The sequence below is a fragment of the Anser anser genome (genome assembly GCF_964211835.1).
Source record: "Anser anser genome assembly, chromosome: 2".
Taxonomy (NCBI): domain Eukaryota; kingdom Metazoa; phylum Chordata; class Aves; order Anseriformes; family Anatidae; genus Anser; species Anser anser.
The window spans coordinates 77941936-77969185 of NC_139721.1; the positions used below are offsets into that span (position 1 = coordinate 77941936).

General features: G+C 36.8%; 1 protein-coding gene across 12 annotated transcripts in view; it reads right to left on the bottom strand.

Moving 5' to 3' along the window:
* Nucleotides 1-27250, bottom strand: part of DNAH5 (dynein axonemal heavy chain 5) — a 151030-nt gene that overhangs the window by 62128 nt on the left and 61652 nt on the right. For 11 of the 12 annotated variants that reach the window (XR_014578970.1, XR_014578971.1, XR_014578972.1 and 8 more), the window contains 19 exons: nucleotides 26509-26749; nucleotides 25863-26062; nucleotides 24884-25037; nucleotides 24091-24254; nucleotides 23287-23443; nucleotides 22182-22394; nucleotides 20604-20828; nucleotides 19132-19304; nucleotides 17855-18033; nucleotides 16773-16960; nucleotides 16143-16337; nucleotides 15717-15851; nucleotides 14924-15031; nucleotides 10690-10843; nucleotides 9962-10108; nucleotides 7941-8182; nucleotides 1885-2061; nucleotides 1169-1373; nucleotides 535-677 (listed from right to left, as the gene is read on the bottom strand). Coding sequence is in view for 7 of the 12 variants with exons in the window: in XM_083822381.1 (XP_083678507.1) it covers nucleotides 535-677; nucleotides 1169-1373; nucleotides 1885-2061; nucleotides 7941-8182; nucleotides 9962-10108; nucleotides 10690-10843; nucleotides 14924-15031; nucleotides 15717-15851; nucleotides 16143-16337; nucleotides 16773-16960; nucleotides 17855-18033; nucleotides 19132-19304; nucleotides 20604-20828; nucleotides 22182-22394; nucleotides 23287-23443; nucleotides 24091-24254; nucleotides 24884-25037; nucleotides 25863-26062; nucleotides 26509-26749 (3400 nt within the window). In the remaining 5 variants the exon portion in view is untranslated. The remainder of the gene's footprint in view (nucleotides 1-534; nucleotides 678-1168; nucleotides 1374-1884; nucleotides 2062-7940; nucleotides 8183-9961; nucleotides 10109-10689; nucleotides 10844-14923; nucleotides 15032-15716; nucleotides 15852-16142; nucleotides 16338-16772; nucleotides 16961-17854; nucleotides 18034-19131; nucleotides 19305-20603; nucleotides 20829-22181; nucleotides 22395-23286; nucleotides 23444-24090; nucleotides 24255-24883; nucleotides 25038-25862; nucleotides 26063-26508; nucleotides 26750-27250) is intronic. The other variant, XM_083822378.1, reaches the window with a different exon arrangement.

The following is a 27250-nucleotide window of genomic DNA, read 5'->3' on the forward strand; positions in this document are numbered from 1 at the left end:
ATTTAATGAGCAAAGGAGTGGATTATTCAAACAACAACAGAAAAAAGGAAGTACTGCCTAGAGCCTCATCATCTGAAGGATTTCAGTCACTGCTGTTATTTTCTATATACTGCTTATTTGACATAGTTTTGTTGAAGAAGGGGTTGCATACCCTAAATAAAGGTGTATGAATCCTGTAACTGCTTCATCTGGCAGAATTCCTATCAGCAGAGTCTGGCACTCCACTGCTCTTTGTTCTCCCCTGCAACTGCAGGAAAGAATCTCTTCTGCTCTGACCTGACTACACTGCATTCCCATTATTTCTGCAACTGGAGCGATGGGTGGTGGATAAACAGAAAATGCTGGAAGCATTAATATTCTACAACTCAAGTAATATTCACATGAACATAGCCCCTGGAATCACTATTATTGTTTTATATCATTAAAAAAAAATGAAATTCTTCCTCTAAAATAATATCCAGTTTCACTTCTAATTCAAAAACGTCATCATGCATACTATTATCATAATTTAGATGTGAAATACTGACAAAGTACCTTGCCCTGTTTTGCAATAGTTTCAATAAGGAAATCCATTCTCACATTGTCAACATTTGGCACAAGAATGGAGCTGTACTCTGGAGTGCTGCTACTAGGATATACATACTCTTCAACACGTGTATTCCAGTGCATCCAATTACCTAATAGAAAAGAAATGAACTTGATGTTTTATAAATACAAGGCATTGTCACTTATTTTACTTTCCATCAAGTTGACTTATCTGTCAGTTCCTTTAATGCATGCTATTCTCTGTAAATTCAGACCAAAATTATCTAAGAGTCTTACTTCTCTTAAACCCCTGAGAAGAGCAACATGGTCCACTGTTCCAGCTGTTTCCTAAAATTATGACAAGAACACAATTTTCCAGCTTGTCTATTTTTGTTCACTTGATAACTCATTAGCACAAAATCCATGTAGATTTCTGTAGCAATGTATCCACATTCTGAATTCTCAAAGGCAACAGGAAAAAGCTTTATACAACATTACCAGTAAAGTGCAGTTGTAAAACTAAACACAAGTTAAGCTTAAAAAAAAAAAAAAAAAAAAAAAACTACATTAATTCTTGAAAAGAAGCACAATTTTAAAATAACTTTTAAGTTCTACCCCCAAAGCACTCAACAGGGTAACTAACCGTCGGATGCCACATAATAATCAAACATGGTATCTTCACTGCCTTCAGGAATACAGGGAAGATCAAGCTTTATTGTTGCATGATTTCGAAGCCAGTGCTCCATTTTGCATCTGTCTTCCAGTTCTAGTAATGCTCCAACACACCACATAAGAGAGAAGATGTACAACCTTTCCAAGTGTTTTGGAGTCAGTTCCCCTCCTTGCTCCTAAAGAATTAAGTTAAACTTTTTGTTTTGTTCCATTTTGTTTTCAATAGCCTGAATATTCTACTTGATATCGCTAGTAACATCAGTTTAAAAGCCTTCAGTTACGCTTAAATTTACTGATGTTTTTGTCAACTTATAGATTGAAACAGTACCTAGTGGACCACAAAAAAAACAGAAAACCACCCAGCAAATACCACTTTTAATCACCCATTACAGCATTTGATCTGTTTAATTTTTAGTTTATAATCTGGTAACAATCCATAAAATTAAAAAATTAAAAAAAAAACACCCTGAAGAAAAGCTGCTGATGCATGTTCTGTGTGTATTAACACCAAATCCGAAAGTGAAAAGAGCACAGAGCCTAGGTACTGTTTTCAAAAGAAAATATATTCCTCACCATCCTGCATCTTCATTTATACTCCAAGACATTAAAAAATCTCTCTACATAACTGCATGACTTAAAATTATCTCCATTAGATAAATAAACATAAAAAAACCTACACTACTTTACCTTAGGTGGGATAAGACCTTGCAGCATATTAATGCTCTGCATAATCACAAAGGCTTCCAGCATCTCAGTCTTGCTCTGCAGAGACTGAATACTGAAGCGGTGTAAGTCTGGGAACGATGAAGAGTACAGCTGACGTAGAATTTCAGCTTCTTGGAAGGAAAGCCTTTTCAAAAATCCCTGTTACAGAGTATAGTGAGAAAATAAATTTAATTCCCGATGCAAGTCAATCAGTTCGGCTCTGCTAATTCAAAAGATACTGTAAGCATGGAAAGTTGATTTTTCTTGAGAGGGGTGGGGGACTCAGTTCACTGGTTTTGGGGCACAGTTTGGCTAGCAGAAGGTCCAACTGTTTACTCAGGGATGGATAACTCCACTGGAGGTTCAGCACGGATACTGAAAAATAAAAGCACTCAAAGTTTTTAACAGCACAAAAAGCATTCTTTCAAGTATTTTTTAATCACAATTGCTGTGATTAAACTCTGCAAAGAAAGAATATGTATTTAACACAAGTTTGATTTGTTCTTCACAACGTTAGCTTTTAGCAGTGATACACGGTACCCCTGAAACAACCGGCAATTGCAGAGAAAAAGTATTTCAGGGAGGATGACTACTGAGTGTCCATGAACTTATGCTGCGTGCCTGATTAATAGTAGTATTTTTGTTGGGAATCTCTGTATCTGTAATGTTGGATAAACAAAACCTAATTAAAACTGTTTTATAAGATCATAGAACAGTATTTGTTCTTTGATGCCTGTAGCTTAAAGCGGTAACCTGCTTCTTAGATTTACTCAGAAGTCTTCCATTATTTCTGTGGTGGAATGCTTCTTATCTATTTCTCATGAATTTATTTCCCACATAAAATATACTCATCAGCAAAAACACTTGCAGATTCTTGACCAAAATTCAAACTAATATTTGGAACAAATTGAAATACAGTAAATACAATCTAAACATAACTTTTTTCTCTTTTTTATTGTAAGGGTGGTTTAATACTGAAACAGATTTCTCAGAGAGTCTTCTGGTGTCTATGTTGAATGTTGGAACTATGGAGATACCCAAAACCCACCTGGACACAGTCCTACACAACCTGCACCAGCTGTCCTGTTTTGAGTGAGGTGGGTTCAACTACGTGGTCTCCAGTGACCCTTTCCAGCCTCAACTGTTCTGTGCTTCCATGATTGCTTTCCATACATCTAGCTACATAATCTTCTGAAACTTTCTTTTCTGGTCCAAAGCAAATAACTAATTACAAATAGGTAGATGTATGAAAAAGCTTTCTAGAGACAAGTACATGGAAAACAATGAGCAAAAGATTAAATGGCAGAACTACTTAAAATACATATCTGGAACTTAACCAGCTGTTCAGAAAATATTAGGGTAGATTAGAAAAGGTGGTAAAATATTGTTGCTTTTGAAGGCATTGATGAGTAATGGAACAAATACCTTTGATCACTTTGCAATATCTGCTTAAGAAGCATGTTAGACAAGACTACCAATATGGCAAGTTTCAGATCTCTTTCAGTTAATTTGGAAATTGCTTATGCCTTGATATATGATATCCCAATAGGTTGCTACATTTAGGTATTCATAAATTATAATCACAGGAAATCTAAATATATGCAATGTTCTCTTAAGCTATCTGTATTTTATTATTTTTCAAAACGCTTTTGAAATATCAAACAAATCTATGTTCACTTCAGCATCTCAGAATTAGGAACTAAAGAAAAAAACTTCATTTAATTCTGTTAGTAAAATAAGTAAACAATGCAAGATTAACAACTACACTGCCTGCTGGAATACATACTATATATCACGACAAAATAGATTCAAAGGAAGATGGACTGGAAAAGTCATCAAGATGTTTTGTTTTTGAAGTAAAAACAAAACAAAAACATAAACATGCTATTGGCTCAAATGATAAATAACTACACGTTGCAATTTCACAGTCAATTTCTTTTTTTTTTTTTTTATGTAGGGAGGGTGGGGGGAGAGAAAGGGAGGTTGGAAAGGTTTTTTCATGTTTTCTTTTTAACTGTTGCTACCACCAAAATAAAAGCATAAGATCATTATGGAATAAGTGAAACTACTTCTGTGCAACACTTACATCAAAACAACTAAATTTAGTCTCTGTATCACTTTGAAATAAGGAGGTAAATCAGGTCTGATAAAGCAAAATTAAATGCCTATTTTCTTTGGTTTTGCTGTCTTTTCAGCCGAACCTATAGCTCGATTTAAACTGAAACATTCAACAGGCTGTTGTCTGCAAATAAACAAGGAGGGAATACCAATACAAGGAGGCAGATCTGTGAAAACCTAACATCAGTAGGCTGTAGGCAGTGATGTAAGTATGGAAAGGAACAACACAAGTGGAATCTCATGGAATTCACTGTCCTAGATGCATATTTTTTCATTTACATTTTTCCAAGTATATGTACTGATTAAAAAAAAAAAAAAAAAAAGCCTTGCAGAAATATACATAAGGCACGTGTATTGACTGCATTTATTTGCCTGGGTAAAAATTTGTTAATGGCCAAATTATTAGGAAACTTACTAAAAAGTTATTTTCTTCCAATAAGAATGCACACATTTTGAGCTTGGCAAAGAAACATATCAAATGAATTAGTGATGATTCTCAAGTGCTGGTGTGATTAAACAGCTCCATATGACTTCATATCATTGTAAAAGGGAAAGGCTGTAGGCAGTACTAAAGAAATATGGTAACACTTTAGCAGTGAAGTAACATAAATATGGGGAATTATATTAATATTCCCATAACTAGAAAGGAAGATAATGCATGGAAGATAATGCATCCAGACGCATGGACAGTTCTGGAACAAAACACTGGGAATTTGCGGTTAATAAAAGAGCAAAAAGTAATGTGAAAATTTGTCTCATTTACTAAACCACAATTCATCTGTCATTAGAAAACTTCAGTAAGGAATCACGTGTTTTGGAGTTCAGTGGATTATCTCTCAAGCAAAACTGGCTTGGAATATTTGCAAATTGGCTCTTGCTGCATTTAAAACAGCTAAGCATCCACTATTTGAAAAAAAGAAAAAACATATATACCAGCAAAAATAATTACATTAATAATTGTGAGAAAAGCCCTATGGAAAACTCATGTAAAAGATTTTGTGTGTTAAAAGATACTGAAAAAGAAAAGATCGAGAACAGAAAATAACAAGGAGGATCATTATTAAAAGCATAGGCAGAGTACATGAGAAAGCATGTCTTTCTAAGAGTTACATTGCCATCTTCTTTAAGAAATAGAACATATCAAGTCTTATGGCCTAAACTGTTAATATTTGTCTCCAAAGATATCAACATTTTCATACCAAGAAAGGCTTCCCTTTGTTCCTTCAGGTGTGAAGGACCAGAATGAAAATAGTTACTAAGCATTATCACTACAGAGTCCAAGCATAAACACCTCACTTCTTTTGTTTTACTTCCTAAATGAGTTGGAGGTAAACTCTCTTAAATGCAACAGCAGCCAGAGCACTAGTAGAATGTTTGTGTCTCCTGGGGGATTTCTGACAGAGATGCAGTTTATCAGATAATAAATTGAGATCATGCTGGAGATTTTATAAAGGTTGGAGAGCAGAAAAAAATGAATATTCCCTGCTATCCCCAACCTTCACAATAAAACAAATTAAATATTTCTAAAACTATGGTGAAAATTTTGCAGAAATCTTTCCTCTTGCCTTAATTTTGCTGTTCTTCCAAAACACTTCCTCCTGTCTTTATTTTCGTTTTGTTGTGAATGAAAATATCAATTTCCAAAAATACTAGATTCAGAATGCTAGGGGCGCTCAGGTAGAAAAAATAAGATTAGGTACCAGAATAATTAGGAAAAAATATTTGACTCAGGTGCACTAACATCACTAATCAGACTGAGGAAAAATTAAAGCAAAAGGTGCAGAGATTCTTTCTTGTGCTTTTGGATGAATTTCAGGAGGGAACTGGGTTATAATTGAGACATCTTGCTACAATGTTAGTTTGTGCAGTTCCTAACTAGAGGTTGTGTTACAGGTTGGTATGGACCTTATTGAATTATCAATAAATAAAAATAAAAAATGGGGAAGAAAACAGCATGTGTGTTATTCTTTCAGTAAGAAGAAAAATACATCTTCCAGCATTCATTAAAAGAAAAAAAATTGAGAAAATGAGAAGCAGCATAGGGGTTTTATGATTTTTTGAGAAATCTGTTTTCTGTACGGAGAAGCTTTTGTAACAACAGCAGAATGCAAAAGTAATTGAGTTCCAGTAACTGCATCATATCTGCCTCCTTAGACCTGCTGGCCACGCTTCTTAGTAGATGTACAGTGCAGGATGCAGTTGGTCTTCTTTGCTACAAAGGCACACAGTTCATCTACCAGTACCCTTCAGCTCCTTTTCTGAAGACCTACTTCCTAACCAGTCAGCCTGCAGCCTGTGTTGCTTCATGGGCTTATTCCATATATCTTGCATTTTCTTTCATTGAACATCACAAGCCAGTACCCGTCAGCCAGTTTCTCTGGTCTGTTCAGGTCCCTCTGAAGAAGCAGTCTGCAAACGTTTTGAGTATCTACTTCATCCCCTCATCACTGTTGCCTAACTTGATGAGAAGAATTTTGTCCCTATTCAGCAGTCTTTGTTCCTCAAAGTCCCCTGGTCATAGAAATCAAGCCTCTGCCTGTGACACTTGACACACACTTAGGTATTGACCTGTTGGATGCGTACACTTCTACCTGAGCCTTTCATGCCGAATAGTGGGATCAATAACATCACCTGGGTCCCCTTGCCCTTCGTCGTCATCCCCAACAGCTCTGCAGTCACTTTTGACAACCTCAGCATTGTCCCTATAAGTTTCATTGCACCCTTGTGGATGAGCAACAAGGGTAAGGAGTCTGAGGACATGAAAGCCTTAGCAGTCTGTCTGCTACAAAACTTAGTCCCTCACAAGCACCAAACCTCCATTGCTGAGTCACAACAGAAGGGCATCTCCAACACAGAGGGGAGTCTCTGATGACAATCACACTCATTTTCCTCTTCATTGGTTAAAGCTAAACCAGTTCTGATGCCTCCCCACATGGGTCTTGTTTCTCCTCACCTGTTCTCAAGGCATTATGCCTCTTCTACCATTTTAGATCTGCAGGTAGAAAAGCAGCCTCCCTTCTGTTGCCAGTCGCAAGTTTCCAGGCTTCCTTATCTTGGGAGTTTGTGTTCACCAAACCTTTGAATTCAGTCTCTTACAGACTCTCTTTCTTTCCGTTAAATGATGCTGCAGTATCTCTGCAAAGACCCTGCTGATCTCCGATTTGTCTTCCCTGAGGGCACACAAGTCTTCTCACCTCTTCCCCCAACTCCTTCACCTGCTAGTTCCATGCCCAGGACACACCTCCCCCGGGGGCTCCACTGACTCCAGGCACTGTCTTCTGCTCAGGATTTGGACAGGTGCATACTGTCTCTCTCTTGATTTCTGTCTCTACTGAAATCACTCATACACTAACAGCTGATCCAGTCAGTACCAGAGACCATGTCCTGAGGCATATCAACTTTTCCTTGATTGCCAGACAAATCAGAAATTTATGGACAAGGAATCCAGCTAAAGCAAGCAAATAAGACTTACAAGCATAAGAGGCTTTATGAGTTAAAAAGATAAGAAATTTGAGGATTTCTTGAGGATTGCTAGATTTCCGAATCAGCCTGTTTGCTCTTTCTTCTTCGTTGCTCTGAAGCTGCAGCAGAAACTGCTAAAAAGTCAGTGTTTTGACAACTGAGCTGTTCTTCAATTGCATAAATTACCTTGAATTACAGATTTATCCAAATGTGAAATATATGAGGGTTGCTATTTTTTTTAAGTGTAGTATGTTTACTATGTTCCTGAAAAAACATACTTTGTGCAATCTACCATAAACTCTGCTGTATTAAATACTCACCTATATATTTATACAGCATAAAGGGTATTTCATAGCTAGAGTCACAAAATTAGGTCCTAAAGTAGCAATAGTAAAGTGCTGAATACAACCAATAGAACTTTCAATATATAAACAAATATAATCACTTAGCTACTGTACCTCCAGGATAGGACTCCAGTTGAGAACTGAAGAGCTCATGAATACCATCCCATTCCTTGAAACTGTTGCCGGAGAAGCATTATCAATATTATGAGGCTCAAAGACTATTTTACAATTTGGTGCCATAGGTATACGATCTCCATTTGCAAGTGTTAGAGTTCTGTTATCATCCAGGACAGAATTAAGGTTCTCAATCCAAATAGCATCAACTGGACCATCAAGAACTATCCAGATGTGGTCACCTACAGTCCAAAATAAAAGACAAAAATGCCTATGAAAGAAGTTTTAGTTTCTTTCAAGGACCAGTTTCTTCTCTCTTCAAACATATTTTCAACTAATTCTGAATTCATGCACACAGCTACAATCTCAGCTTTAAATACAATTACCATTTCCATTACTCACTTTCAATTAAGTACTTCAGTTTGTCACCTTATCATAATAATTATCCGTTACTCAGTATATAAAGTGTCATAAGCATATGTCATCAGTTTGTAATAGTCTGAAACACAGTTTTATGATTCCAGTCTTCAATTCAATAATAAATTAGGTTTACTTCAACTTACATAAAGCAACATAAAGATAGAAACTGCAGAACTATTTAAAACCACCATTCATCCGTTTCCAAAATGTTAGTGTAAATGTAGTGAGATTAAATGAAAGGAACACTTGAAAAACCACTTTCTCAAATAGCGTGCTCACTTTCATACATAAAAAGGACCATTAAGAAAAGATTCTTGTTTTTGATTCCCCTGCTTATAAACTTGATCCAGCTCCTTTGGAAGCTTTTACAGCTCTTTCCACTTAGTATTACAAATGTATATTAATGCATGCTTGCGTTTCCTGGGAGGGTCTAGGTCTGTGCTGCTCGCCTCAGTTAAGCACTGGGCAACCAGCCCCAGCTGGCAAGGCCCTTGCCCTGGCAGTCCCCTTGGCTTCCAGCTCCCCATCCCTTAGGATGCTAGCCCTGCTGTGCACTGCCAGAGAGATCTGTAGTCAGAAAGAGTCCCACTCTCATCTGCCTTCAGAGAGAGTCTTTACTATCTAGGTGCTGTGTTGCTAGGCATGAACCAAGAAGGTTCAGGATAAGAAAACTCACTTCTTAGCCAAACACCTTTATATTTAGAGGTTTTTCATAGCTACAGTACAGGCTTCTCAGGCATGAGATGGTCTTCATAAAGAGTCATTACAGGAGCATTGCAAATGGTGAATCTGACTGAGAAAGTCATGTGAGTATGCTAACTTAATATTTCATGCTGAGGGAAAAAACAGAACCAACAATTAATGAAATGCTACATTCCCCAGGGTACTACATTTCCAAATTTGAAACAAATCCAATAAAATTAAATCCAAAAGTTATTTTTCCTATTTTAATGAATCTGTATCCTTAAAGACTAATGCTTTTTTTTTTAATTGAACAACAAATGTTTGCATTTTCTCTTTACACCTTTTTTTTCCTTTTTAGTCCAAATGGCCTAATTATAAGGTCATATACTAACATTCAGACAAAACAAGGAAGAATCTATCTAGCACCAAACCACCAAGGCCCCTCCTTTAATCAATACAGCAGACTAAGAATATGCCAGAATTATTCTGTATATGTCAGGCAGAAATTGGTTGCCTATATGGAATTATCTAGCACCATTTCAGAGGGACTGTGGCATGTGCAGGGCTGGCAGATATGATACAACTTAAGGAGATTCACACCCTCCTATTACGGCAGTTTGAGACCTGGTAGAAATCCTGACAGCACCAAAATTTTATATTATAGCAGTGCTGTAGAAAAAGATTCTGACTTTCCGCTTTCTTTCATGCAAAAGCCTATCATTTCAAAGAGAGGGATAAGCAAAACAGTATTTGCTACACTACACAGTTTCAACACAAAGCATTTAGACCAGAGACATTTTAAATGCAATTAACAGAAGTTCTTACAGCTATATTCAAAAAAAAAAAAAATCAGCTACTGTGCTTTAGAGAGACCTGCAGCTTGTTTTGTTTTGGAGGAAGGGTTTTCTTTGGTATACCTTTCTTGGCTCTTAAAGTTTTTCTCCAGAGCGTTGAAAATATTCCATCTGTCCAATCATTGGTTGCCACATCAAGACGTCCAAACATCTGTGGTGCAGTTATAGCTTTAGGATTCATTCTCATTTCACGATGTGGCTGTCCACAATCTATGCAGGCAGATCATCAGTTAGTTTTGGTATTTCTTTTCAAAAGTCAGAGAACTTCAACAAATTCAACATCATTAAACCCATGTGGATGGTTTAATACACATTCACCACTATAGTGAGACTGTGTGCTTACTTGGAAAATTTCCTAGCAGCACAAAATGATAGAGGTAGTAATTATATGCTGCAGATAAAGACCCTGTCTTGTGAATTGTGTTCAAAAAGGAAAAGGCCTAACTGCTTATGGTAAGGGAAAGCTGTCAGCATTACCTCAGCTGAACAAGTAAGATGCTTTAAACACTTTTTCCAGCTGCCTACCCTGACAGTACTCCTCTTTCTCCTCTTTCTCAATGTTTCTAGAATAAAAATTTCTGATATATGGAAAACAGGATGTATATATTATATGAATTTGAATGTCAGGTATTTTTAAGTTTTTAAAAGATGTTACCATGATAATTTTTAGTATCACAACACACTGAAACTGATTTTTCCAGTAAGTTATCCTCACAGTGAAGTAACTGAGGCTTCCTTTGAAGAAACAAAGCAGAATTTTGTAACATTTTATAATATAAATGCTCACATACCTGTCATGGCTTTCATCAAAGTGTGGATGCAAGTAGTTTTTCCTGCACCACTAGGCCCTAATGTCATTAATCCATGTCTTACTCTCTGAGTCTCAAAAAGCTGGATAACTTTCAGCTTCCAAGGAGGATGACAAACAAGTCCAGCATTCTCTACCTATAGATAGCAACAGAAATCCAGATTACCACCATTTTAGTGTACATGATACTTTGGTATTTTAAAAATCTTTATTCAATAGAAGACTACAATCTTTTTAAAGGTTTTGTGTATATGACAAACTATTTGGAAAAAGCAGAGTTTTTTGGTGTTCCAATATGTCTTCAGAGTAATAAGCTAAGATAAACCATTTTTTCTAACTCTTTTTTAGGATTAATGTATCATTTTAACAAAAAGACAAGAATTTTAGAAACACTCTTCCTAGCAATGTCTTTCATAGCTACGAAATGTCTCACTTGCCAGTCAGAAAGATTTTATTATTGTTATTTTTATGGCATGTTTCTAATTATAAAGTTCCTTAAATGCCTACAATAGCCTCAAGTTCTTCTGCAAATCATTTTGTAAAATATTCATCAGTGTGCAGAGATCTTGGAGTAACTTCTTCATGTTACCCTTCTGAGAAAAGACATGCTGTTTCAAAATCAAATATCATATGATTCTTTTATACCAGTAAGTTCACTAAGGCTTTCAGGCTAACGTTCCTGCCATCATGACCCCATGAAATCTCCTGTCAGAAATCAACTAAGCTCTGAAACCAGAGGACTGCCACAGTACATATGTGTCCATGTGTGTATTTATGTGTATATATATTTTTGAGACAGTGCTTTTCTCATCATATATTAAATCACATCACTTTAAAACTGCCAGTGCTTAGGCTAGCACTAATACATGCTGTATTACTCATGCCAGCTCAACTTATTTACCCCACTCTGCAAGGAAGCCAAGAAAAGAAGGCTGCACAGGATGCATTCATGAACTGCAACCATGAAGTATAAGCTGCCACCAACTCTTCAGCACCATCAAGAACACAACTGCTGAAGCAATGGAGTTTGCAAAGCACAGTGAAGACATCACATGCACCATTTTCATGGAAACACGACAAAATTCTGCTATCATTTACATCTTAACAGCTCTTGAAGCTAACAACAAACCTATCAAGCTGCCTTTAAGGTACTGAATACAGCTTTTTAGCTTCTTTCCAGAGTCCACATGTATCCAGTAAAATATCCACAAGGTAATGATGCACCCAGAGAACATATCTGAACTGATTTCCATCTTCACATAAAACAAGAAGGTCACTTCAGTTATTCCTTCAGCCTAATCAAGTCCTAATGGGCACTGGTATTTTCTTAATGATTTCTAATACACGTGGTTTCTGCAATAGTCTTATAGACTAGATATCCCTCATATTAAGGAGAAGCATGTTCACAAACAGACTCTATATGTTCTGAAAAGAACCTCTGTTAACAGCTGTTACACATACTGGATCTGGTTGGGATGGAGTTAATTTGCTTCGTAGCAGAACATATGTTGCTGTGGTTTAGATTTATGACCAAAACACACCAGTGTTTTGGCTATTACTGAACAGCACTTGCACTGCAACAAGGCCTTCTCCATTTCTCACAATGCCGTGCCAGCGCATAGGCAGAGAGTGGGCAAGAGGCTGGGAGAGGACACAGCTGTGACAGCTGACCCCAACAGAGCAAAGGGATATTTGTTACCATACGACATTATGCTCAGCAATAAAACTTGGAGGGAAGTTTCTCTGAAGTAGCTTTGCTTAGAGACCGGCTGGGCATTGGTCTGCTGGTGGTAAGTGACTGCTCTTGCATCACTTCTTTCTTCTTTTTTTTTTTTTCTTCACTTACAAAATGACTTTATCTCAACCCACGAGCTTATTTTTCCTCATTTTTGTCCATACAAATCCCTCCCCCATACCACTAGGGGAAAGCGTGCAAGCGACTGTGTAGGGGCATAGCTGCCAGCCAGGGTCAACCCACCACAACACATAAACACAGGAAAACACTTTCATTCAGGTAATGATGGTTTCTTCTTGATGATCTTTTCACAACAGCTTCTGCCTCCCTTTCCTAATAAAGACAGTCCTCTTAAATTTGACTCTGTCCTAACATAGCTGTTTTCATTGTACTGAATCATTATATCTTTGAAAACGCAACTAAGAGCTCCATTCAATAAATGGATTGATCCTCATCCAAGACAAACAAAATTTGGCTGACCACTTTGGGTTTCTCTAGATATTAAGTTTTAGTAGAATGAGAAATACAGACGCACAACATTAAGCAAATGCCCAAAATAAACTACCGAAAATTTCAACACTGTCACTAAATTGTCATTCAACACTGTCACTAAATTGCATTGGGAGATCCCCAGATCTGATTTTTAATTACTTTTGCTCTACATAAGTTGATCACAGCTCTTCAAGTTTCCACCGCTGCTTAAGTATGGGCTGACAATATAGCATATCTGCAAGCAAGTGGTAGGAGTCTTAACGGTTTGTGTGGTGGTTTTACCCTGCTATGCAGCTGAACTCCACCACAACTGCTCTCTCACTCCCACTCCTCAAAAAAAAAAAGAAAAGAAAAAAAAACAGGAGGAGAAAATACGATGGAAAGGGCTCAAGGGCCAAGATAAGGACAGGGAGATCACCCACCAATTATCATGGGCAAAACAGACTCAGCATAGGGAAATTAATATAATTTATTGCCTATCACTAGTGGACTAGAACATCAAAAAACTAAAAAGCAAGCTAAAAACACCTTCCCCCCCATCCACCCTCTCCTAGCTACTTTCCCCAAGCAGCACAGGGGAACGGGGATTGGGGGCTGTAGCCAGTCCCTGGCACTTTGTCTCCGCCACTCCTTCACAGTCACTCTGCCCCTGCTCCACGTGGGGTCCCTCCCACAGGATGCCGTCCTTCCCAAACTGATCCTGTGTGGGCTGCCCACAGGCAGCAGCTCTTCAAGAACTGCTCCAACATGGGTGTGTACCTCCTTCTGCACTGACCTTGGGGTCTGCAGGACTGGTTGTCACTCCTTTCTCCCAGCTGCTGCTCTACAGCAGTGGTGTTTGTTTGTTTTTAGTTTGTTTGTTTGTTTTCCATTTTTTCAATCTGCTCTCCCAGAGGTCCAACCACCATCACTCCCTGTCTTGGCTCTGGCCAGTGGCAGATCCCTTTTGGAGCCAGCAGGAGCTGGCTCCAATCTGACATCGGGCAGCTGCTGGGCTCTGCTCACAGAGGCCACACCTGCAGCCCACCTGCTACCAGCAGCCCACCTGCTACCATGTAAACGCAATTGCCACGTAAACCCAATACAGTTTGTTGTTAAATGGAGTTGATACTTTCTATGTCTGGCCTCATAGTTTTCCAACAGTAGAGCTATGAAGACCATGTTATTATCACCTCTTTTTAATTTACTAGGAAATGCCAGTTTAAAGCATAAGATTCAGGTTTCATATAGTTTCTCCTAATGGAAACTATTTAAGAGTCCTTTTTTTAAAATCAACTGTATAAACTACAGAAAGTAAAACAGTTTTATAGACATTAGCTGATGATTCAACTCTTCCTTGCTAAGAAACCCATAAACAGACCTATTTATTTATAACTAATCATATTAAATATAAGTAAATGAGAAGTCATTTACTCAAATTCTTCAGAAATGTGTTTTTTCATGCTGTTTTTTCTTCTTGAGTGGTTTGTTTTTTTTTTTTGAGCTTTTTATTTCTCTGTTTAACTATTAGATAATTATTTGAGGAATTATTGAAATTCTGGAGGAAAGTTTAATAAAACTGATCATTTAAGTGTTCATACTTCATTAACTCTGTAAATCCCACTGATGTTCTTAAGTCAGCCCTATCACAGTGTTCCAAAAGATTTAATGGAAACTGAAATAGAGGAAATGTCATTTTAGCAAAATCTTTCCTCAAGCACATGTTCTGTTGATTAGACTTTATACAACTATTAAATCCTAATTCACATAAGGCAAATGTACATACATATGCTTTTCAAACCGATCACCACAAATGATTCACAAGAATACCACAGGACACCACAACAATTCAGTGACATCCCTAATGATAAGACTAATATTAATATGCCAATGATAAAGATTTATGGAAAAGCTTAATCTTACCAGCTGGGTAGATTCAGCACCAGTAATTTCTACAGACACCTCATCATACTAGTTATGCTACAACAGCACATATCAAGAGAAACGTTACCTGTTTGTCAATAGCAGCTTCCAATTCAGGATACTGTACTTTATCAAGGTGTATATCTGGAAACAGATCTTCAATTAGACTTAGGAATAAGGGTTCATCTTCATCAATCTAGGGAAAATCAGGAGAGAAAAAAAATATCTTTTTTATTTCCATTTATTCTAGCATCTCAGAAGACAACCTTTAATTATCATGGGCTAAAGAAATATTTAAAAACCTAAGGAACAATCCATGGTAACCCTTTAAGTGCTAAACACACTAGCAGGACAGAGCAGAAGGAGATCATGTTATGCTTCCAATAATGAAGTTATTGAAAATAAACCACTAATATACCAGTTGAATTTAATAAAGTAGATTTTAGTAATACCATTTTTACAGATAGAATTTTTTTTGTCTAAGGTCTATAAAAGATAATAAAGGAGATGAAGTATCACATCAGAAGAGGTTTTGTTAACTATTTAAGTCTGTTGAGGTAGTACTCATTAGTATAAGTAACTTTTTAAAACAGTGACTAAATACAATAAGCAGAAAGCTTTAGGCCCAAACTTCCAAATAGGCTATTACACAGAGTTCTATTTGGTCATTTCTTTCTGTAGGTAGCAGTGGAAATAAGTTAAAAAAAAAAAAATCTGAACAAATCAAGTCATCCAGTGAATGCAAGATTTCCAAGCTAGAATTAGAGGTAAAGGCCACATCCAGTCTGCTAGTGATCACCTTAAGAGATTTAAACTGTGAGCCCAAAAACAGTTGGCTCCAAAGTATAGTTTAATTAATTTACTAGGTCCTCAGATCTTACCAGTTTAGACAGGTTCATGTCTCTCAGCACACGCATGACTATGGTAGACTCAGTATCTGTGGGATTTGCTCTTTTTGCTGCTCCCAATGTGCGTAGAACCGACAATATATTCCGCAAGCCAAAATCATAATGCACCTAAAATATATACAAAGTTTGGGAAAAAATTTCCCTAGTTTATGGGGATGAAACAATTCAAATTTATCATTCAAGGTATGAGAAGTGGTACATGTGGTACAAATGTCTCCTAACATCTATTGTGGTTCCCCCTGAGAACCACACAGACATTCATTCACTCCCACGGTAGGAAGGGGAAGAGAACTGAAATAATATGATATAATAGGAAAATGTACAAATTAATACTAATAATTTGTGTCACCATTTATAGTCTTTCCTTAAGATAATTTTTCCACAAATGAAAATTATCACCTGTTTTGAAAGTTGTTCTTCACACAGCTTGTACAGTGTAAAGAACTTCCTTGCCAATACAACATTAGCAATAAAACCACAGCTAGCCAACTTGACACGAATTATAATTTGACGATCAGGAACCATCATGGCCACTGAACGGAAGTTGATCTTCAAGTTTTCAGGAAGTTCTTGCCGTCCAGCATATCCTGGATTCTGGAGAGAACAAGTTCTGATGTTGACCACCTTGCAGAAACCAAAGAATCAGCAAAGGAACATATAGTCTAATTTGACAAAAGTAGCTTTTTGGCTTTATATCCCACGTAAAAAATGAATTATCAGCTAAATTTATCACCATATCTTTATAGCATTTTAGCCTCTCATATATGAGGTATGAAAGATGTGACACCTGAACTCTTCAAATCTATATTTCATTTGTCTTACAGGTCCAGTTTTGACTGGTTACTTCTAACTACCGTCAATGAAAAAGACCCAGTAAACTGTCTTTGTTAGCAATGCTCACATCTCAAATTGTCAGTGAATTCAAAGAACTGAGTGACATCAGAGTTAGCAAATACATTTAACATATCAGGTTAGAAGCGATTATCGTACAATCATCACAGGCATATCAGAAACCTACTGAATACCCACCATAGTAAGAAAGATGCCAAATTCAGGGTTCATTTCCACATTATCTCCATCAGTAAAAATAAAGCTTTTTTTATGTTCCTTCTTACATGTCAACACAATTGCAATTTGCTGTGCAGCTACTGATAGTACTGGTAAATCAATACGATTGAATTCATCAAAGCAGCCCCAGGAGCCAGACTGAGCAAGACCTTCAAAGAGAAGAGCAACTAAACATCTCACCATTATGTTGTTAATCCTTTTTTTGTATAATTCATAAGACAAATCAGATTCATCTGCCTTAGGAAAAAAAAACAAAGTCCTTTGGAGGGCTTAGTAACGAACAAGGATAATAGTTTGATTCTTTTTAAGTCAAGAATGTACAAAGTTTCTGAAGTCTTCAAGCCTTTCTATGTTCTCTGACACAACATTAAATTTCTGCTCCTTTTATCAGTATCTTCAACATTTTTCCTGTTCCTCCCTACCTCCAAGAAAATCCCTGCAATAAGTCTATGAAAATATGATGTCATGTCAGTAGCTTATTTCACATAATAAAATGAACAGTAAAAGACAATTTCACTCAGAAGGAAGCTAGAGGTCACTCTGTGCCACAATTCCATTCTTCCACAGCTATTTGGGGGTGGGGGTGGGAATCACCGTCACCACAGTTGGAATCAATTTCTGATGCTTAAAATAATGTTGTTTGTATCTACCTTCAGTGAGCTGCGCCAATTGTTTTAAACGTATCTACTGCTATTCATGTATTTCTTTCAACTGATAAGAACTTTGACATTTGTAATGACAAAATACTGAAATCTAAATCCAACACATTCCACCAGTCCAGTAATAAATTTCACGCATACATACACTGGCAGTCCTCCTTGATTATTTTAAGGGTATTTATATACCCTTTCATAAACTGTCTAATCTTATTAGACACTTCTATTTCTTGGAGAGAGTGTTGCAATGGTATTTTACATTCATATCAAGATATTAATTACTTGTGTTTGTTAAAAGACAGAGAACCAGCTGCTGATTATGTGTTAATCTTGACATACAAAGGTGTTCTCTAAGCATTTGTAACTTTCATATAGTCCACATCTTACCTTTGAATATCCTCCCAAGTCCTCGGAAATCCATCTGGTCTGAACAGTTGAAGACCACTACATATTTACCAAGACACCGTCCCATATCTTTGATGGTTTCAGTTTTTCCAGTTCCTGCAGGTCCCACAGGTGCTCCACCCATATTCATGCCTAAAGCTTGAGCCAAAGTGATATAACATCTAAAAGACAACAAGTTATCATCACTTAACAGGCAAAGTACACAGTTTTCTATGTTGTGCCAGAGGTTCTTACTCAAACGTGTCACATGAGGAAGAACATATTTAAGAAGACAAGAAAAATACTGAAATGACATGCCTCTAATTACAATTTAAATCAGCCAGAAGAAAAACCCTTCACTCAGCCTCTCATGCGAGTAATACTATCGTTAGTCTCTTCATACATAAAAAGTGGAAGAACAGATAATCTTCAATAACCAGCAACCTGAAAGATCACAAGGGAAGAAAAAAGTTACAGCTACTCTGCCTAACCAGTTTGGTTAGCTTAGTTCCTAAATTGCTTTAGCTAAAGTAGCTCTGAACTACACCATACTGTGGAGTACAAGAATAAAGAACAGATATCTCTGACATATTATCCACCTTTAAAACTTGATCAGTGTATCTCATTTTCATAAATGAGATTGGTGTGTGATGCTGTAGAACACCATCTGTCAATTGTATCTAAAGAGAAGCTGCAGAATTTGCTGTATGAAATAGTTTTAAAAATCTATTTTTTCAAATCCCTTATTTTGTCACTTATTTAGTCATTTCATTTATAAATCTTTTTGTGTGTTATTACAGTTAGGTAGGTAGACATACCAGTTTATTGCAACTGAATAAAATTGCTTTCCCTGTTTATTCTTCCTTAGCTGTTACCATTACTTGCCTGTAAACATGTATTTTTGTCCTCTCTCTCTCTCTCTGCATACTGTTATCTGTTGGATGTACCTGATCCTCGAGTATATTAGCATCGTATGCACACGGATCATAATCCCATGCTTTCCATACATAAGGAACATAAAAAAGCATAAAAGCACCACATAAAAGCATGTGGCAGAAATAAAGCCGGTTGGAAGTTATTCCATATTGTATGGAACAGAAACAAAAATATTAACGTATTTCATGTAAATGTATTGACTTTGATAATGACTGTGAAGGACAAACTCTGCAGAGATCTATTTTGCATCTAATAAGAATGACTAAATTGCTCTTGTAAATGCCTAGATTTGGGGTGAAAGAATAAACAAGAAAGAATAAACAAATAAAATCAGTCTTTGTCACCTGTCTGTAAGAGGAGTTATGACAAGCCTGTCAGTACAGCCCAAGAATTCATTCTGGTATGTGAAACCCACATCAGTGATATTAATCATCATTTTATCAGAGTCTTCATTAAAATAAAATCTACACTGTTTCAGCCACTCGAAGTCTGTAGGGCTCTTGATATGCTTGCAACACTAAGAAAAGAGGAAAAAGACAAAGAGTGTGGCATTCATGGTTAACATTTATTTCTGTGTTTATATTAACTCATCTAAGCGGTACTGTAAAGGCAGCACTGCAAACACAATGAAAGGCACAGTGTAAGCTAGTAGCACAAGAACAGTGGAGACCTTACTTTGGTTTCTACCACAAAAAAATCCTTAAGTGTTGCTGCTGTCCCTGGAACCACACTAAGGGAAAGGAAATTCTAAGTACAAATGTACAGTCCATGGCCTTACACAAAAGTCATTAAATCTGGTTAAGATTAAAATTCCTATTTCTACTATTCAACTCTATCATTTTATTTTCACATCTGAACAGAAGGAACGTAACTAATATCTGCACACTGTGACACTGTCTTGAAATACCTTTTTTTCTGATTTATATAGTGTCACAAAACTCATGATTTTTTTGTTTTTAATAAAGTATATCATGTTAAGAAATACAACAGAGCTGGGAGAATTCAAAGTTGACCAACTGAATATTAAAACACCTATCAAAAAAGAGGCCCCATTTAATTGTATCTAGAAATGATACTTCACATAGGATTGCTAGGATGATTTTAAGTAGAAACAACTGGTCCTACACTGGTGCCTGCCTATCCGCAATGGGTTAAAACTCAGTAATCCTTTCCCCAGACAGCATAATTAGAGTTAAGTCCAGATCTTCCTGAAGGTAAAAGGCATGCTAGCTTTTAATTTCAATTGTTTAAGGAGTAAATGCTTTCACTTTCCTAACTTCGGTATCCTGTGGCTGCATAAGAAGGTGTGAAGTGAATAAACAAACCTCTAAGTAATAATTAGGTATGCTATTGAAACTAGAACAGCGATGATGGCAGCTTCAAGAAACGTCAGGCTTTCTCCTGTACTATAACACTATATATTCATTTTATTTATTCTTCAAGACTCCCAAAGTAGTCTATAGAAAGGATGATTACTTGCCACATGTAGTAGATGAGGAAAAAGAAGTCCCTAACTGATCACACAGCAGACACGTCTGATTTAAATGGGCGAACACAAAGCACTATAAAATTCTTCTATGGCTGTGGGGGAGAGGGGGAAGCCGACAAACAACACAATTACTTAAAGAGAAGCTATGACACGTATTGAAGCAACACCAGCATTTCTGTAATATTCAAAGTCACACAGTCATTACAATCCTGAAATTAATTGTTTGGCTTAAGATGCAGGCATTCATACATCATAGCTACACTGTCTTCTTTCACATTGTTTTACATGACTACTGCCTCATATCTCAATAAATTTTTCAATACTTACCAGACCATCAAAGATGTCCCTCTGATGCACGTGAACAGTGATTAATGTCTCATATTTAATTCGCTCGACTGGGTTAAGGTCTTTTGTTGTCATATCTATCAGCATGTTTAGAAGATCCAGGAAAAACTGGTTTGTCTTTCGCATAATTTTTTTATCATACCTGGCATTAGTCAAAGCTTCTTCTGAGTCTCGTGTCCAAATCATTTGGATCCCCAACAACCCAACCTTATGAAACACGAAAGAGTATGCTTCATCATCTTTTCTATTTCACCTTAAACGTACATTCACAGAAACAAATAAATAAATGATTCTGCCTAGTTGTATAAAATTATTTATTCATGCTTCCATATAGAGGTCATTCAACCTGTGCATTTGTTTTGTGTCTGTCCTGGTTCCAGTTAGGACAGAGTTAATTTTCCTCCTAGTAGCTGGTAGGGTGCTATGTTTTGGATTAGGATGAGAAGAGCGCTGATAACATGCTGATGTTTTAATTGTTGCAGAGCAGTGCTTACACCAGGCCAAGGACTTTTCGGCTTCTCGCTCTGTCCTGCCAGCGAGCAGGCTGGGGGTGCAGCAGGAGCTGGGAGGGGACAGACCCAGGACAGCTGACCCAAACTGGCCAAAGGGGTATTCCATACCATCTGACGTCATGCTAAACAATATATAGGGGTGGCTGGCCGGGGTGGGGGGCCGGCTGCTCGGGGATAGGCTGGGCATCGGTCAGCGGGTGGTGAGCAATTGCATTGTGCATCACTTGTTTTCTTACACATTATTATTATTAATACTATTATCATTATTATTATTATTGTTATTATTATTTTCCTGTCTTAATAAACTGTCTTTATCTCAACTCACCGGCTTCACTTTCCCGTTTCTCTCCCCCATCCCAGAGAGGGAGGGGGGAGGGTGAGCGAACGGCTGTGTGGTGTTTAGCTGCCAGCCGGGTTAAACCACAACAATGTCCTAACTCCATTCATAAGCATCTAGTAAAGTCCACATTTCAGTCTCATAGATAGCACCTATGATGCACTGCTGACACAACCATTCAATATAATTTACATGAGATATAATAAATAACAAATCGGTTATCAGAATAATTAATGCTTCAATTTAATATATTCCTTCAGTAATTCATGAACTTTTTATTTCCTTTCCAAGAACATTCCTGATCACAAGTGAAGAAGCTCATACAGAGAAAATAATTTTCCCCCAGTGTCACCCACAGCTCCAAGCCTTTGACAACATACAGTGTTTTCCTGAATGTATAAACAAACATACAATTTTACTACTTTTCTTTCAGTAGTTAGGTATTAAGTGTGTAAAGAGATAGTGTTAACTCTATTGCATTAATTTATTGTATTCAGCATCTTTTTGAACAAGAGCTTCAGGCTAAGTTTTGATCTTTTGGTTTCAGATATGTAAATTGGAATTTAAAAGACTGAAGTGATTAAGATAAATTTAAATGTCAGTTTTGCATTTGTAATACTGGCTACAATCTTAATTGCAAAGACAAGAAAATCCCACCAATGTGCTAACCTATCTGTGAGCAATTTTTCATTAATTTAACAATGATTTTACCTGGGCTGGGTAAGTAGAAAGAAATTCAGTCAGCTGGAAACCAGTTTCCTGGATATGCATAGCTGCCTGGCGAATAATATGATGCAGTGACAGCTGGGATTCCTTCAACAGAGAATTCAGCCAAACTTCCACATTACCTTCAGCCATTACAGGTCTACTCAGCTCAATAGTCTCACCCTCTCGTGAGCTAATTGACAATATACGATCATATACCTAATAAAAGCAAGGCAAGAACAATTTATGATTTACAGATTTATCATCAATTTTCTGATCAATTTATGATCAGTAACTGCCTGATTTTCCTGCCAGCATTTCATTAAACCTTTTAAGGTCACTAAAATTTATACCAATCCATTAAGCAAATGTGAAAACAATAAAACCATTGCTTTCAGTATGAAGAAAGGCTTTAAACAAAACATTGCCACCTGAACATGAAGGCAAACCCCAATACACTGTCAACTCTTGAATTTTACTTCAATTTCAATGACAGCATACGCTTTCCAGTCACAATAAAGAAAACCTTCACTCATTAGTGGTGCATTAATATCATAACTTAAGTTGTCTTCTTAAAATAAAAAATAATGGAAACACTGAAGTTAAGAAACATGGTCATTGAAAGGAATTTCATGAATGTGGAGGAAGCAAATGTCTAAGGACATGCATACATACAGAGGAAACAAATATCTGTGTCACGATATATTTTTTCCATAAAGGGTCTAAGAAACTTGTTCTTCAAATAGCATGTTTTCAAGCAATCTAAACATACAAATATGCTCAAAAAGAATCTGAAGCTCATCTGAGAAGAAGCTAGCCTATATTAAGCCACAGAAGACAGTTCAGTACCTAGGTGTGTTTTGTCTGAAACCTAAGCACTGGTGACAATTTTTGGTTTGTTTTGCTATTCTATATAAAGTTTTCCTATTAAGCAAATGAAGATATGAAACTAAATCTTATATTAGGAGAGCCTATGCAGCATCATAGTAAGTGATGAGCTTGGTAAAACAGCCAAATGCCCTATGCACCCAGGTTGCTTGCTATTTAACAGGTATCACAAATTGTTTAACAATTTGAAAGAATATAACTCTGAGATTTGGGCAACACATACCTTTTCATGGAACTTGACAGTTTTAATGTTGTCAAAGACATTCAGCAGATGTGCCTGTATAGTGTGAGAGTCTGATGCCTGGCCAAGAATTTCTAAGAGGGCAGGATCTGACACAAAGAAGAACCGTGGAAATAGGAGGCGTTTTTTTTCCAGATACCTGTATTTATAAATATTTTGGGGAGGAAGTAGACAGAAAGTGAATTAGGTTACTTTATACATCCTTTCCTCTTTAAAGGTGATATTTCTCACAACGCCATTGTGAGAAAAAAATAGCAAAAATTGCAATTTATGTCATTGGTACCTCCAATAATTCTTATTCATTGTACCTTCATGTAAAGTACCTGCTTTAAGATTACTCTTTCAGCATCAAAAATCATTTAATTGAAAGCTTTTATTGTTAGCTATGATGTAAATACTACTAAAATGAAATTAAAGTGAAGTGTTTTTTTATTAGGTCAGTTACTTGCTGCTTAGGTACCTCATGCTGAATTTCTCCCACACATGTGAAGGATCTGAAAAGAATATATAGACCTAGACTCCCTGCTGTATTGAAAACAGGCAGAAACAGCTCCAGTATCAGCAGAGATAGTGACAGCTTAGTCACAAATCAAATACTTACCAGTTTGGTACTAGTAATTTCTTTGGAGGTGTTGCACTATCCTGATACCTTGTTTGCTCAGTTCAACTGAATTCATAGAGAAATAAACACACAATCTTTGCAAAGTCCATGGGACAGTACTTCCTTTTTAGCTAGTTAAGCAATTCACAACCATCTGCCCGAGACTGGTCTTGTGGTAATCTTACCCTGTGAGTGATTTCTGACAGATTTCAAGCTGTTCTAGTAAATGTGGTAGTAGCTGTCCCATGATTTCATCTCCAACGCAGCACTGAACAACATTAGGTGTTTCATGAGCTCGGGTCATGATCCTCACCCAGGATTTATCAATGTTAGAGAAACGCTTTGCTTCCTGTCAAAACATGGGGGTAAAGATGGAGAGGAAGGGATGGGGGAAGGAAGAGAGAAGAGGCAAAAGGAACTTGCTAGCAGAATTGGCACCAGTAATCTTCTCACAAGTAATTACCAGAGTCCAACCCCAAAGATTTTTCAGTTTAGAAAAACACAAATCTTTCTGCTCACATAATACAGCTTATTTTATACTTCACTGCCAAGCCTGCTATCAACTTTTTCTTCCAATCATTCTTAGAGTAAAACACACAAAACGCCTTATGCTTGAATTGCATGATCCAAATTTGAAGAGTTTTTCTAAAAATTGAATTACTTCTAATTCCAAAAGCAATATAGAAAAATTTAAGACAAGTATTCCTAGCAAAACTGCGGGTGCTACTAGGCTACTGGTAAGTACTACAAGGCTAACTTAACAAGGCTAGGCTACCACTAGGCAAAAAACTTACACAAATATTGGTTAATAATTTAACAATCTAGAAATAAAATGATAACTAGATAAATATGTCTTAGCAAGTCTAATTTTGTTAAGCACCAAAACAATGAAGCTTATGTTACTGCACCAGTTACATCACAATTAATTTTTTTTCTTAAAATTTAGAAAACCAAACTGAAAAAGGCAGGTCTGAAAACCTTTGGAAGCTGCTTTGCTATGTCACCACCAACGAACACAGCTTCTAAGTAAATCCACAAGTTCTGCACAGTCATCCAGTTCTCAATGATATCTGTTGTGTTGGAAAGATAGTGCACCCATTTTTGAATCTGTGTCTTGAATGGTGTGTTGTATCTAAAATTAAAAAAGATACTTGCTTTACTTCAGGCAGGAAAAAAGTTTCTTGAAAGCCAGCTCAGTCTTCTAACATAAGGAGGAATAATTTTGCCACTTGCATGTTTGTCAAGTTAAAGTATACTAACCCATACCTTACTCAATTCAGTTAGTTAGGGGCTAAAAAGAAATCAGCTCCAACTTGCTCCTTTGTGCACATGGTATGTAGCACAGCTCTGAATAAGCAGGAGATGAATGGGAGTAAGATTTAAATTTCATTCTAAGGTAAAGTGGTTTCAAAAAGGGACTACGTAATCTCTTCAAAGCTGCAAAACTCATAGTGACCAGGTCCTTATCAACCAAACATTTGCTTCTGGACATCTTCCTGATGATCAGGTTCTGTGTTCCTTATTTTATCCAGGAGCTTTGACACGTAAAACCACACAAACCAGAGTTCATTTTAAGTTGGATTTTCAGTACCTTCAGCAAAAGTCTGCAAAAGAGGTAGTGGTCTACCACTAGGGCAGAGTAGCAGTGCCTATAATACCAGTAGGACCCCTGCCACAACCAGGCAGTGTTCCCTTTTATGTTTATCACCACTGTCTTGTATCCATGGAAACTATCCAGCTGATTAATCAGAAGTCTGAACACATTATTTCAAAATAACTTAATGCAGGAAAACAGACAATGAGAACTAGCCCATGAACAGCTCAAGGACAAGTAAACTTTTAGTTTTTATCTAGATGTTTACTTTCCTTCTCCTTTGTGAAAGATAAATTTCTTCAATAAAACAAAGCCTCTTGCTGATATTTATAACACACAAATACACAGTGCCTTTCTTGTTACCTGTTACTCATGAGAGAACCAAGAATCATCAAGCTGTCCTCCATGGTAGCAATTGTTTCTGATGTGCTGTCTCCTCTTAAAAGAAGTTCCCCACGGGTTTTAAAGTTTGCAAAGATAAACGTTTTGTTGTCCCATTCAGCTATCACTTGTTTTAACTTCTGCTCAATGTCTTTCTCCTTCACAGCACTTATGCAGATATCCTTTTAAATAAATAAGATGTCAAAACAAGTTATCAACTGTTCAGGTCTTTGGTGTCCAAATCTAACTGGCATTTCCTTTAACTCTATTTAGTTTGATGAGCAATTATTTATCAGCTGGAAAGATTTACAGACATAAAAACACCATAGCTAATAATCCATGTACCACATCACAATATGGTCAAGTTTGTGGAGACTACAAGAATAATACAGTGATTATTTTCATAACTTTGATATTGCAAAGCATCTTCATAAATTAACTCGTGAGCCACATGGCATGGTTTAATAAAGTTGACACCACAATACATGCATCATTATTTTACACAGAAAACTGAAGTGACAGACTATTTCTCTGTTCTTTCTTTGGAAATACTGTTTTCCTTCTTACTACTGTTACTCAGATATTATCTGAGCAGATTGCTTACTTTCACGCATCCATTTCACAATACCTCTATTTCCTCTTTATATCTGAGTAGTGGAGCTTCCATAATATTCCTCAGTTTGAATGTTTCACTTTCCACATCAAAGCTGTGCTCAGTGAGATCTGTAATCCGCTTCCAGTGCCGAGGCATCATTGCTTTATTTGACATATGCTCAAGCAATGGACAACATTCACAGAAGTCCTCAATAGTCTTCTTTAGGTCAAAAAATGCCTGCCATTGCTTTACACCACGAGGAAGCTTACGGCATCTACATAAAAATAATCCAAGTTTTCTCACACAGTTTCAGATATTCTTTCTGTTACCCATTTAACCACCATATATAGTTTTAACATTAAACTACATACCCTCCAAATTCAGGTTCCCTGTATTTTGAAGATTCTGTATATGACTAAATATTTCCAGTCTATTTCACTGACTGGTAGGTGGTCACCTGCAGGCTCACCCTAAGAAGTGTAGCTGCATAATTCCAATATACTTTGTCCAAGTGACCTTCAAAGACAATTGAATCACTTTATTCTTGATTTCATCTTTTGGTGAGGCTTATGAGATGAACTGCTCTATTCTCTAGCAAAACCACTGTTTCTCAGAACAGGCAGATTTAATTCTTTAAATCATTTGATTCCTGATTTCATTAAAAGTTCATAGTCTATGCATGCAATATATCCTATTTTGTAGCAAAAATATTCAGCAATTCACTAACCTGCCTTTGATATATAGGGCAAATCTCTCTCATGACTAATAATATTAA